Genomic DNA, 13,896 nt, shown 5'->3' with positions numbered 1-13,896 from the left:
AATGCAGGACTCTTACTTGTAAAAGAGTAATCCTACACTCTGGTACTTATACTTTTATTTAAGTACAAGATGTGAGTACTTCTCCCACCTCTGTGTAATGCTGATCAGTATCATGTCGGCTTGATTGAAAATGCAGTCTTCAAACCCTGAGCTCAGAGCAGCAGACTCCTGAAGCTCTTACCTCAGCCTGTCTCCCTGCCGCACACTGTCAGTCAGGTTCAAGTGAATCATTCATTAATAATAACACACAGGTTAAACAATACATCCCAATTACACCTTTATCAACAGAGAAGAGCAAAGAATGTATGGGCTCAAAAACATGAAAATGTATTCACTGTAAAATAGTCTGTCATTACATGATGTGGCATATCTTATTGTAACACATTATCAGTCACGGTAGGAAACGTGTTGGTACTGTTTTTCAGCATTGCTTATATTTGGCCTGAAGACCTTTGCATTTATGTTCCGGCAGGTGATAGGGCTGTGCCAGCTCCAACACCTCAGTATTTTCTTTCACTGCATGGTGTTTGTGCCAAAGGAGATGGATACTTGACATCTCTGATTATCAGAGTGTCTGACGGTCATTCGGCCATCGCCATATAACACATCGTCTTTGTGACTTGAGCTATAGGGAGCAATCAAAACATTCAGGTCATGCGTTTATTGCTGTAGAGATGTTTTCTTCAAAGGACAATTGTACCACTCACTAGTTGCTTTCGATCAATACTGAGAGTAATAACCCTAATATGAATAAGACCGAGAATGTAATGAAGATCACCATGAAAACAAACCACATTATGTTTCTGGACATGCAATTACTCCAATTCCTCCAAATCAAAGCTTTGTTGAGGTGTACTAGTAACATGTTTGTCAGGATTGGGAGCATTCAGTAGGTTCTGTAGTGAGATGGAACCCTCAGAATGCACCTGCAGCTTTACGGCCCGTCCACACAGCTGCGTGCGCTGACGCTTGCCGGCGGGCGTGTCTGAAACTCGACCAACAACCAATCACATGAATCTCCCGCCCCTGACACACAAGCAGCGGTTTGATTGGCTAGAGCTTGTACTGGCATATGATTCGATTGGCTGACGCTTCTGCCGAGGCGTCAAAAGTTGAACATTGCTCAACTTTTGCAGCGAGCCACGCCAGCTACGCTCCACGTCGCTTCCCACGATGCATTTCGGCTAAAAAGTGACGTCACCCCATTCAAAGTGAATGGGGAAGCGTCACCGCACGCCGCTGTGTGGACGGGCCGTTATGCAGCAGCACCTGCAAAAAGTCAAATAGTCATCTGGTTTGCAGCTGCAGAATAGACTGCACACTGCCTCTGTGTGTAGTGAGTCTGATCTCCTGGAAGTGATTGTTTCAGGTCAACGTGACTGCATGGTCACTTACATTTAGAGGGTGTTCTGCCGGATCGCTGTTTTGATGTGCGAATAAATAATAAAGGGGTTCAAACCTGAGCCTCAAACGTATATTTCATAGTGTTGTAAATCTGTTAGATGGAACAGATAACATGTTCTGACACTTCAAAAATATACATTTACTAAAAGGTTGTAACTGTACTAATACAGTGAAGCCAGCCTAATTCCCCTTACTTTCTGTGGTGTGTGTGTTGTTGTGTGTTGTTGTTGTTGTTGTTGTTGTTGTTGTTGTTGTTGTTGTTGTTGTTGTTTCTATTCTCAACCGTGACCATGATCCCAGGAAAGTCTCCTTGGAAAAGTCCCATAGAATGCAGCCTAGCTGAATGGGGACATCATGTTTTATGAGGCAGGAAACACTAAATGATTGTTTGAATCAGCACAGTTTCTCAGAGTGAGGATTCTTTCATTCATTCTGTGCAAAAGGTGTGGAATGCATGTCTTTCCTCACGGCACAGCTTTAAAGCTTTATTTGAAATGAAATACAGAGTCAAATCCCAGGTCAAATGTACGTTCGAGGGTCTTGAGCATGTTCCTCTAAATATGTGTCTTTGTTGATGTTGTAAATAAAGCTTTAGACTTGGTCTGTTAATAAGGTTTTATTGTATCGTATCCTCTTCATCTCTTCTCATCCTTCTCAGCAGGAGCCTGTCTTGGCGTGCGATTCAGTGAACAACTGTGACTTTCTGAGTGCTCATTTCAAATGTAGTACATTTCAATACTGTGGAAAGTATTCACTTTGTCTTATGTATTAGTTTAACACTAGTTCCTCACCAGCTGCTGCTGTTACACATGTCATGCTGTTGTTAAGCTCTATCTTTGGCTATTTGTACTGGAGATTATTCAGGTGTTCACGTTGTCACGTCTACCTCCTGTGTGTTGGAAATATGTTTCTCTGTTATTGTGCCTACCCCCTGTGTCCCAGAATGCCCCAGTCAGCTCATCCCTTATCAGAAAGACGAGCTGCTGGCTGAGGAACGTCATGATATTCAATGGTCAGGGCCGCTGGGAAACAAAGGACAGAGATACAGGGATCAAGCTGGGAATGAGGACACGCTGAAGCTGAACCGCTGACTTTACTTACATGTATTATGCCAACACATTTCACATGACTGTAAGAGTAGTATTACATTTAAATAGTTTCAATTTCATATTATTGCTTTCAACTTACCTATACAGTTATGTGAAATGTGTTGACTTGATACATTTAGTTCAAGTCAAAGTTTCAGTTTTCCAGTGCAGGAGAGTCTGCAGCTACACCATATGATTTCATCATCTATTGACTTTTTTCCAACGTACTCAGCTCGTCAGTTGAAACAGCCGCAAATCTTTCGTTGGTTTTGTGGTCTGTGTCCATGTCCAACCATTCATCTATACTGAGGCCCCCCAACAAATCAAAGTTAACTATAAAATCTGACATTTTGTAGCGAGAGACAATGTAACAGTGTAATGGCTGTGTGTCGCTATGGAAACCACTACTTCTCCGCTGCTTTCTTGTTTCAGTTTTAGGACCAACGGTATACCGTTTTTCTCAGACGCGGAGGGATACTGACTTGTTGTGAAAAGGCACGTTCTATTTGACCGTTGTTTGATCGTGGAATCAAACACGCCTATTGACCAATCAGAGAGCTTGCTCACACCTATGTGTTATAGAATTGCATTTGTTCAATGATCAAATATTGATTTTGAGTTGAAGATGAGTTGATAATATATGAATTACTGATTTCCATGACAACCATAACAATAAGACATCTCAACAATCAAAGGTGAAATTTGAGGACTATGACCCACAGGTCATTTCGGACTTCAGACTCTGCAGGATCTTATCAAAACCTTCTCTAATAATCATAACATGTATTACCCCAATGCATCAAAGGCAGCTACACCTCCCCATCTCTCTGGGTACAATGACATGTATAAAAAGCCTAACATTGCTGTGGTTGGTCTGGTCTCTGGTCCAGTCTAAGGTGGGTCTAAGAACAAACAATGCCTCTAAATTCAACATTTGTATCATGATGATCTAAAGAATGGTCGCTCTCTTTTGCTAATGTTGTAATTGACCTTGTTTACTTTGTGTCTCCATAGTAATCCAGTGAGTGTGTGAGAAGACAATTCAAAATGACCAGGCTCACAATTCTAGCAGGTAATTAATCTTCACTTTACAACTATAATATATGTAATACTGTCATCCTGATCGTTCATAATATTGTTTTTCTATTTTGGTGTATTTGTACAAACAACATTTACTTCTCTCTTTGTGTGCTTTTTGAAGCATATTCCATTCCTTTCACCAGTTAAAGGATGTGTCCTTATCTGAACCCAGTGAGACAGAGGGTGCCATAAGATGCACACATTTTAGAAGTCCTTTATATGCAAATGTATGATATTGAGACATACAAATAAAGTTGACTTGTCTTGTATATTTTAGATGTATAGTCTCACTGTTTCTTGTATTTATTCCTTAGGGTTATGTCTGGTGATATGTCAACTGGGTAAGTCCTAATACTTTGTGATCAACAAGACTCATTGGATTTTCACTTGCATAACATTACTGGAATCAACATCTCTTCATTCTTCCTTTACTCCACCACAGGATCTGCCACCCAGATGATATGCTACTTTACCAACTGGTCCCAGTACAGACCTGGTCCGGCCAAGTACATGCCACATAATGTGGACCCCTTCCTGTGCACCACCCTGATTTACGCCTTCTCCATGATCAACCATGCCAACGAGCTGATTATCTATGAGTGGAACGATGAGGTCCTCTACGAGTCTTTCAATGGACTGAAATCAAAGTAAGTGGCCAGAGTTGAGAGAGGTCAGAGGTCAGGCTAAGATGCAGTGGCTCTGGCGTTAGCAGACGTTTTGTTCCATGCACAAGAGGCCTTTAGCAGCTACTGCTAGCTTAAATGGGGACTAAAACAATGATTCCAGTCCAGGGATGTTCTGGAATGAATAATGTAAAGGCACAACTTGAGGCTCTGATATGCTGTTCAGTAACAGGAAATATAGTATTGTCTTAACCTACCCTCTGTCCTGTTTTCAGAAATCCTCATCTGAAGACTCTTCTGGCTGTTGGCGGGTGGAACTTTGGTTCTAAACAGTAAGTCATTTTTTAAATCCGGAACCCAACTAATAACATGAGAATAGAATAGAAATGGGAGGGATGAAACCCTCTTCAATGGTCTCACATGCAGAGCACACAGCACACAGTGACATGTGTTCTCTGCATTCAACCCATGCTAGTACCAGGAGTCTAGTACTAGGAGCAGTGGGCAGCTAGTGGGCAGCTAGTGGGCAGCTAGTGGGCAGCTAGTGGCAGCTAGTGGGCAGCTATGATCAGCTATGATCAGCTAGTGGGCAGCTAGTGGGCAGCTAGTGGGCAGCTAGTGGGCAGCTAGTGGCAGCTAGTGGGCAGCTATGAGCAGCTAGTGGGCAGCTAGTGGGCAGCTAGTGGGCAGCTAGTGGGCAGCTAGTGGGCAGCGCCCGGGGAGCAATGGGAGTGGGGGGGGAAGGGAGGTGTCCGGTGCCTTGCTCAAGGGAGTTATGTTACTGGTTCTCTAACCACTACAGTATTGGAACCTTAAGGGCATGTATTGGTCTAGTTTCTTCTTCCATATCTGTATGTTTATTTTAAAAAAGCAATGATAAATAGATAACCAGATAAATGAAAACCATCATATATGTATATTGATCATGCATGACTTTTAATCTTTGTTCAGTTTTGGATAGTGTATGGTAACTAAACCCAATCTGCCATGCAGGTTCTCTATCATGGTGTCCACTCCAGCCAACCGCCAGACGTTCATCCAGTCTTCTATCAAATTCCTGAGGACTCATGGGTTTGATGGTCTGGATCTGGACTGGGAGTACCCTGGATCTCGTGGAAGTCCCCCTGAGGATAAAGGACGGTTCACGATGCTCTGCAGGGTGGGTCTCCATTTATCTTGCGTTAGTTTGTAACTGCAGCTACAATTCAAATGTTTACATCATGTTGACTTTCTGGTTTGTGTTTGCTGGAGCTCAGGGCTGCCTACGCTGCTGAGGCCAAGGCCGCCGGCAAGCCTCAGCTCATGGTGACTGCTGCAGTGTCTGCTGGAAGCGAAACTCGATGCTGGATTTGAGAAGGTACATATACATGTACCTTCTGAAATGGTACAAATGTGTCTCTTTAGGGTACCACCCCAGTGACAAGGCTATTTGTACCTTTCAGGTACACATTTGTCACTTTATTGTACTATATTGTACCTTTAAAAGTGAGCATAGGTTTTTGTCAGACAAAACAGGCAAAAATCCGAATATTTTAGTTTAATCTCATTTAATCAATATCAAAACACGTTATCACTCCCATCAGAAAGTCAGCACATAATATAAATGGCAACTTGCATGCTACAACAATAATCAATAAAAGCATCAATTCATTTCCTACGAACGCTGAAAATAAAAATAAATGTTCAAATATTCACCCATCAATATAGAAAAGCTTCACAATACTTTTGATATACTGATGACCAACAACCCGTCATCCACAGCACTGTATATATCAATGGGTGAAACATTCACCAATACAATGAAGCACATTTTCATAAATACAGCAATCTATCAAAGCTTCACAATTCTGATTAGTTTGAAATATTCACCAACAATTTGTAATCCACTGCATAGCTATATAAAGATGTGAAAATATGACCAATCGGTGTCATACTGGTCACCCAGTCAGTCAGTTAATCACCCAGTCGGTCAGTCACAATATTACTTGGAAATATTCACCAACAATTTGTCATCCACGGTATAGCTATCAAGAGGTGAACAATGGATCTCTTGGCCTGGCAGAAAACATGACCAATCAGTGTCATACTGGACTTGGTATGCATGGAAATGTTTAAGATATGATACTGGAATCAGCATTTTCCCTGTAGCAACAGTGGAAGATTTTTTTTTTCTCTACATTTTAGAATAAAACTAACAAGGTTCTCACTAAACGATGTCAACAGTCCATTCACAGGGAGGCTGTTCGGCCATGCCATTTGTGGAGGGATCATCTTCATTTTCAAGGTCCATAGGGGGGCTCATGCTCTTCATCGTCATCAGAGGGCAAAATGGAGTGCTTGTGTTTTCTGTACATGTGTCTTCTGAAAGACTTATATTTGAAAATGTGCTTTGACAATCATTCAATCCCACAAGTTATGTTAAAATTAGACTCATGAGCATGTATAAGTCCAACCATGTACTAATTTCATTCGTGTGAATGTTCTTCGAGAGCACTTGGGACATTGATGTAGGCGAGGCATTAGTATAACTGGTTAAGAATTCTGATAACAGTGGTCGAGAGCGGCTTATCCCCCTCCTCAGATATGTTCAGGATGCAGCGCTGTACGAAGGTCAAGGTGTTCTTACGGTTTGGTGGGTAGGCCATGTTGAAAACCAAATATGCGCAAAAGGCTGCGATGACTCCCTCCTCCAAATCACTGGCCCTGCACAACTCAAACCCATCCGTTTGGACCACGCTGGGCCCTCTTCTTGTGAAGGCTGACTTGCAGTCGGTGTGCGTCAGTTGGGTGGTCAGGTAAGGTGCGCCAGGCTAAACACAAAATGGAAAGTAAATGAGTATAACCCAAGTATGTACAGTGGTGCTTGAAAGAGACACGGAAAATCATGTGTCAAGTTCAACTGATTGAACTCAACATGACATGAACATTTGCAAACAAAGGCACATCGGTCGCTCCTTCATTCTATAAGAATGAGGCACATGTCCCCCCTCCGTGTGACAGTGGCTCACCTCTTCCAAAGTAACATGATGCTCCACCTTTTCCTTGAAATAATTGGCAGGAGAACAAGCCCGGCTTTGAAGTCCATGGCTAGAAGAGAGGAAGACACAGATCAACACAGATTCTCTGTCTATCGTGGCACTGTGGTGAGAAGGTGGATCGGACCTGTACAATTGTGAACATGACCTAAAAGGAGCAGGGAAATAAAATAAAAGATACAATGTGTGCAGACGTAAGTGAGTTGAATTGATAAACCCACTCCTCAGTATAAACCGCCCACCCGCACCATTGAATACTAGCATTTCAGTGGCGTAGTTGGTGGTGTTTGAGGTGGTCACAAGAGTTTGTAAGTCAGAGGATGAGATCGTACCCACGTGGGCAAGTGAGGGTGGAAGCTAGGACGCAGTAGGGCTGTGCAATTAATCGTATTTTATTCTCGATTCAAACGATTATTTTGCTGCATTCCCATTCGCAATGATGCTCTCAATGTGTCTTGCGTTATACATCCTGCCCCCCCCCCCTCCCTAAGCCGCTCGGCCAGGTTGTGTCTTGCAGTCTATTTAATAAATCCATATAAACACGCAAGGGAAGCTTTAGTTGCTGTGTCTTTATTCTCCGATCTCTAGCGTACAGTCAACTAACCTCGTCAAGCCGGAGCCTCTTAACTACTTCCTGTTTCCAGGTGAGGGGTTACCAAAATAAGAGTACTGTGTGTAGCAGTATAATTAAACATTACAGGTTGTGAGTGACATTAGTTATCATATTTATATATGTTTAGTAGGTTGTGGAAGTGCGCTCCAAAATATTTGTTTATTTTCAGTATTGGTATTTATTATTTTGATATTATTTGTTTAAATGTAGATATAAATGTTTTTGTTTTTTTTATTATGTTACATTACAGGGTAATCAACTGTTAAAACATATTGTTCAAAATATATATTTTTTTAAAGTTCAATAAATGGATGTTTTCAAAGTCAGTGAATAATCATGATTATGATTGTTGCCTTATCGAGCAGCCCTACGACGCAGTGACACCTGTACACAGACAGCATTAGCTGGTAGATCTTCGCTCAGTGACTCTTCTCCTGCCTGCAGATATATCTTCTCCAGAGGGGCCAGCACCTTGGGTAGAATGGGGAGAAATTCCTCTCTGAAGTGGTGCTGCAGGTTTTCAATGTTGTGGATGCGGTTCATTTCCTCACACAACTGCATAGACGGACAGAAGCAAAGACAACACAGTACAATTTAGAGAGGTTGATTGTATGGACGGAACACTACGCGTGCAAGTAGCGAAGGGTTACATATTTTACATACCCCAGCAGGTGTCTTCAAGAATGGATACGTATTGGCGATAGTATCAGCCGTACCCCCTCAGCCACCTCCTTTCTCCTCCACTGAAATGTCTCGGTCATTGTGTTGGTAACGATGCAGGAATCAGGCTGGGCCTTCAGGTATCGTTTCAAAACCTGTGTGTGTGCCCCAATGGAGGACTCGTCCTCCCCAGAAACAGAAATGATGTCCTGCAGATAGACAAGACAGATGGAGACAAATGACACACATGGGGCCTGGCTTAATTATAGCAGTGCCACCATTTTCTATATACTGTATTTACTGACTCAGTTGTAAGTGTATACAGGCTGAATAAACTCACTGAAGATCGTCTGACAGAAGTCGTTATGCTTCCCTGGTTATTTTCTGGTGCTTGGGGTGATCTATGATGCCCAAACCTTTGCTTCATGTTTCGAACTACCTCGTGGTGGACCAGGGGCGTCCTTTCAGCTTTGAACCGCCGTTTTAAAGACATATGCCAGGTGTTCTAAGCAGAGGAGACAAAGATTTAAATTAACCCAAAACATCTTTGTGAAACTCATTGAGTTTAAAGAGAAGGTAGCAGATGTTTGGCCACTACGGAGCTGTTGAGCTAAAGGGGATTCTTTGTCAGAAGATGGCACCCATGTATTGGTCGCACTTTCATAGCTGACAGACTGTCAATCAAAAGACGGCATGGGCACAGATATGATAGCCAAGTATTTTTGAAAGCGCCTGCCCTTTTCAAAACAGTTTCCCATAGAGTCCTCCCAGTTGGTTGTGTGAAACAAACAAATCAGGTATGTCAGGTTATGGAAATCAAAACCTATATTGTGATGTAACCCAGATAACTACGGAGCCCTGGAGGGTTCATTGAGAGAAAAATAAATGAAACGTGGCCACGTTTTACTTTCTCGTTCGCACGAGTTAATAAAGCGTGCGCACGAGTTAATAAAGCATGGCCTCGTTTTATTTAAATTGAGGGATTCCTGTCCGTGATTTACAAAATCTGCTGCCCACAGCTGTTTTATAGAAGGAAAACATCCTTCACTTTATGAAATCTCTGCGGCACCAGTGGCCTGTACTCAGGGCCGGATTAGTACCTGCAGGGGCCCCTGGGCACTGAGCGCTCATGGGCCCCCCCCAACCCAACAAGTAACACCACGCCTACCCAATCCTACCAACATGACCAATATTTAGAATTTTCAGTCAATCTGGCATGTCAAATCGCACACCTATTTGTCAAAAGCAGGGACGCAGCCACATAGTTCAACCACAGTAGGTCTAGCCTTTTGCCCTTTTAGTAAAAAATCACAAGACAAAGATACAATGGATAAGATCCCAAGGCAGTGTATGGCTCAGGAATACCTAGGTAATATCACTCAAAACCTCAGAGTAGCACCCGACTTAATGCCAAAATATGACTGGCTGGCTGTACACGTACACGAGGAGTTTTATTAGTTACAAACATTGAGAGTTACAAAAGTATAATATGTAGTGAAATGGTGTGGTTGCTCAACTAAGTGATCAGTATATGTGATGGAAGATAGTGTGTGTGTGGTGTGTGTGTGTGTGTGTGTGTGTGTGTGTGTGTGTGTGTTGTGTGTGTGTGTGTGTGTGTGTGTGTGTGTATGTGTGTGTGGGGTGTGTGTGAGCGTGTGTGAGAGAGAGAGTGAATGAATGAGTGTATGAGAGACAGTGGATCTTACCTTTTAGAAGTGTTTCTTCCTTGCCTTTCTCTTTGAAAAGTCTGTGATTGGTCATCAAAATCCAGATCCCTCACAAGATCAGACCCGATGGCCATCAAAGAAAGGGCTGAAAGTCTCTTCTGAGCCATGGTTGCCTAAATTCATTTTTTATGCGTTTAAGCTGTGAAAAGGACCTCTCACACTCGCAGTTGGTTACAGGTAGTGTGAGACAAATCCTGAGCGCAACAAAAACATTGGGAATGTTGTCTGTAGTCCATGTTTAAGCACCACCTGCAGTCTGTTTGCAGGAGTTTTTAATCTGGCTCTGTGCTGACAAAAGCCCTAAACTGGATCAGCTCATCTCCTAATGACTTATCCAAGTCAGTAGGATATGATGAGGAGAGAATATTGGCCCGTCTGCGGAGATCAGTGTCATCACAGCCATGTCAAATAGGACTCCAAGTGATCATGTATGACTTTGTATGCATCCAGGCGTTTGCTAAGTCCTGAGAGCAACCTGTCAATAATGACATTGAATGTCTCAACCTGGAATGTTGTACTGCCAGTCAGTACCACCTCGTGCTCCACTGTCTCGTCATCAAATACTCGTCTTTTACGAACACGGTGAGTCTCGTGCTGGTATGTCTGTGTCACGCCGGTGACGGCCCGGGCAGATGTCTAGTTTCCCAAGTTTGCCACACAGCGCAGAGGCCTCTCGCCGTGTGTCCTGGCGCTCTTCGTCATCAGCCGCCAACATTTGTAAAGCCCCTCTTATTGCAGTGTAATTCTCACAAAGAGCTCTTGTGGAGTCTCCTCTGCAGCTCCTTTTGTACAGGAGAGAGATTTTAGCTTCAGTGTGATGTTTTCAGTGAACACTTTATTCCATCGGTGGGTAGAAGCAGAGCAAAAAGCATAAAGTGCTTGAAGTATATCAACAAACTGGCTTGCTTCACGACAACTACTTTCAACACAGTTGACACCAACCAAATTCAAGGAGTGTGCTGCGCACGGAATGTAATGTATGAGCGGGTTGCTTTTCTTGAGATGAGCTTGCAGCCCATTATATTTTCCTGACATGTTGGATGCGTTGTCATGAGCCTGGCCACGGCAGTTTGAGAGATCCAGCCCCATATCAATGACCATCTTCATCACGCAGTCAGCCGGACTTGACCCAGTGTGACTGTGAATGGGTTCAAATCCAATAAATCTCTCAATGACTTTTCCTTTCTCACTCACAAATCGGAAAATGAAAGTTAATAGGTCGACGTGAGACATGTCAGGTGTAGAATCTACGATGACAGAGAAATACCTTGCTCGCTGTAGTTCTGTTGCTATTGCTTCCTTTGTTCTGTCACCCATCAAACCAATAAACTCCTCACAGATAGTTGATGACAAGTATGAAGTCCTACCACGTCTCTTCTGGCCAAACTTCTGCAAATGATCCTTTAAAAATGGATCAAACTGCGCGAGCAGCTCCAGGATTCCCAGGTAGTTCCCGTTATGTGCGGATCCTAAAAGTTCGTCATTTCCCCGGAAAGGAAGCCCCCTCTCACTCAAGAATTTAATCACCGCAACTACACGTCTCAATACATCCTTCCAGTACTGCCTTTCTGTGTCGACCTGCATCCCTAGAGAAGCATCCACAGTGCCCATGAGTTTAGTGCGATGCATAAGTGAAAGTATGCATTTCTGTGCTCACCCACTCGTCTCATGTTCCGTTATCCTCTCGGGATGCTTACAATCACTAAAGCCGAGAACAAATGCATTGCTGTGAGTGGATACAAGTTTGCAGGCAAAACAATAAATTGCTCCGGTAGATGGAGAATAAATAATCCAATCGCGTTGAACGATTTCTCCATTGTGAAGCTGTCTGGTCAGCATATCGTTGGTCAGTGAGCGTGTCCGGCCGCTAGCATCGGTCTCCCTCCGAGATGCTGGATACTTCGTTGCCCGATTATGAAAGTATGAAACCTCTTTCATCAAAGTCTCCTCCCGGACATTTCCAGCAATTAATCCCCATTGTGCAGGGTCCTGAGAGACACAGGGAACTTCCGATGAACTCGAACCTTCACCCTGCTCTGTGACGTCCTCGTCAGGCTCGTCTTCATCTTTATCTTCCTCTTCTACTCGCTGCTGCGTTAGCATGCTAGGTTCAAGGCTAACATTGCTCGCTAGCTCAACAACATCCTCCGTGACCGCCGCCACTGTTCCTTGTGGTTGTTGCTGGCCTATTTCGTCACTTTTTGCTTTTTTGAAAAAGCTATTTATTGTTGGCACATTTTTTAATGCAGCCGCCACTCTTTCTTCTTTTTCTTTCTTTTTCTTTCTTTTCGCAGCCCCGCTGGGCGTTTGGCTACCGGCACCATCAATTTTTTCTGCTCACGTGACAAAATGTGACATGAGTGAGGGTGGGGCTGTGATTCGGCTATACACTGCCGCCGCGTAGTAATACATTTGAGCGCATACATAGTGAGACCTACAGTACAGAGACGGTTTAGAAAATATATTAATTTGACCCTATAGAAAAGCTGTGTTATTTATAGCGAAGAGTGAGTGTTATTTAAAAACAATGTATGATGAGTGAGGTTGTGCCCGAAAAAAATAAAATAATAATAAATATATATATATATTTTTTTAATTTTAATCTTGTCACTGAGGGCCCTCTTTGCTCAAGGGCCCCTGGGCACTTGCCCAGGTTGCCCATATGGTTAATCCGGCCCTGCCTGTACTACGAAGCAGGATTTGCTATTTACACTATTCATTCATGAAGTATGACGCTGCGCTGTCAGCACCCGTCTCCATGTTTGTGATTGGTCAAATATTGGTAACCCCGTCCCTTTCACGTGAAGCACTCTCAACCGGACAGAGAAACCCTGGTTGATTTGCTGAGTTGATAACCAGCTTCGTAGGACCGCTTAGCGACATCGCGTTTGTTAGGGTTAGTTAAGCCGGGTAAATCAAACATATCCAGGGTCTGTTGAACTGGCTTCGTCGTACAGGGCACTGGAGGCAGTAACGTGTAATTCAGCAGAATCTGAGAAGTGTCACAAGTTAGACACTTCTATTATTGTTTGTTTCATGCCTCATCTAAACTCTCCTGTCATTTCAGATCCCGCTTTCCTCCAGGCCCTTGTAATCAGCTCATTTCCCTCACCTGGTCTCCTCAGCCCTTCCCCTCACCTGTTACTCATTCCCTCATCACTCCACAGTATTTATACCACCTCATTATCAGTTGTCCTTTGCCAGATTGTCTTGTCGTTTCCGCCAAGCTCTCCAGTGAGTGTTGTGCTCTAGTCCCGAGTTTTGTCCTGCCCAGTTTTTGATTCCTGCCTGTCTGACGGATTTAATGATTTTGACTCTGCCTGTCCTTGACCTGGAATAAACTGAACATTACTATACTGGTTGTATCTGAGTCGTGCTATTGGGTTCTGATCTGTACCTGTGATCGTGACAGTGGTGTTATTGAGTCCTCTGTAGTCAATGCATGGGCGCAGAGTCTTATCCTTCTTACCCACGAAGAAAAACCCTGCACCAGCAGGAGATGATGAAGGCCGGATAAGCCCTGCATCCAAAGAGTCATTGATATACTTCTCCATTGACTTAGTTTCAGGAGCCGATAAAGAAAAAAGTCGACCTCTAGGAGGAGAAGTACCAGGTAACAGGTCAATAGGACAGTCATTAGCGCGATGAGGCGGGAGTGAGGTGGCC

The 13,896-nt window shown here is 43.4% G+C and overlaps 1 protein-coding gene across 1 annotated transcript in view; it reads left to right on the top strand.

The window, feature by feature from the left end:
* The first annotated feature begins 3,539 nt into the window (after window positions 1-3,539).
* Window positions 3,540-13,896, top strand: part of LOC117447360 (acidic mammalian chitinase-like) — a 40,733-nt gene continuing 30,376 nt past the window's right edge. Inside the window, exons 1-5 of the mRNA XM_034084069.1 lie at window positions 3,540-3,564; window positions 3,887-3,913; window positions 4,015-4,219; window positions 4,471-4,527; window positions 5,189-5,354. Coding sequence (XP_033939960.1) covers window positions 3,540-3,564; window positions 3,887-3,913; window positions 4,015-4,219; window positions 4,471-4,527; window positions 5,189-5,354 — 480 coding nt within the window. The remainder of the gene's footprint in view (window positions 3,565-3,886; window positions 3,914-4,014; window positions 4,220-4,470; window positions 4,528-5,188; window positions 5,355-13,896) is intronic.

The sequence above is a fragment of the Pseudochaenichthys georgianus genome, chromosome 5 (genome assembly GCF_902827115.2).
Source record: "Pseudochaenichthys georgianus chromosome 5, fPseGeo1.2, whole genome shotgun sequence".
Lineage (NCBI taxonomy): Eukaryota > Metazoa > Chordata > Actinopteri > Perciformes > Channichthyidae > Pseudochaenichthys > Pseudochaenichthys georgianus.
The sequence above is the reverse complement of the archived record's forward strand: the minus strand, read 5'-3'. Positions and strand labels throughout refer to the sequence as shown.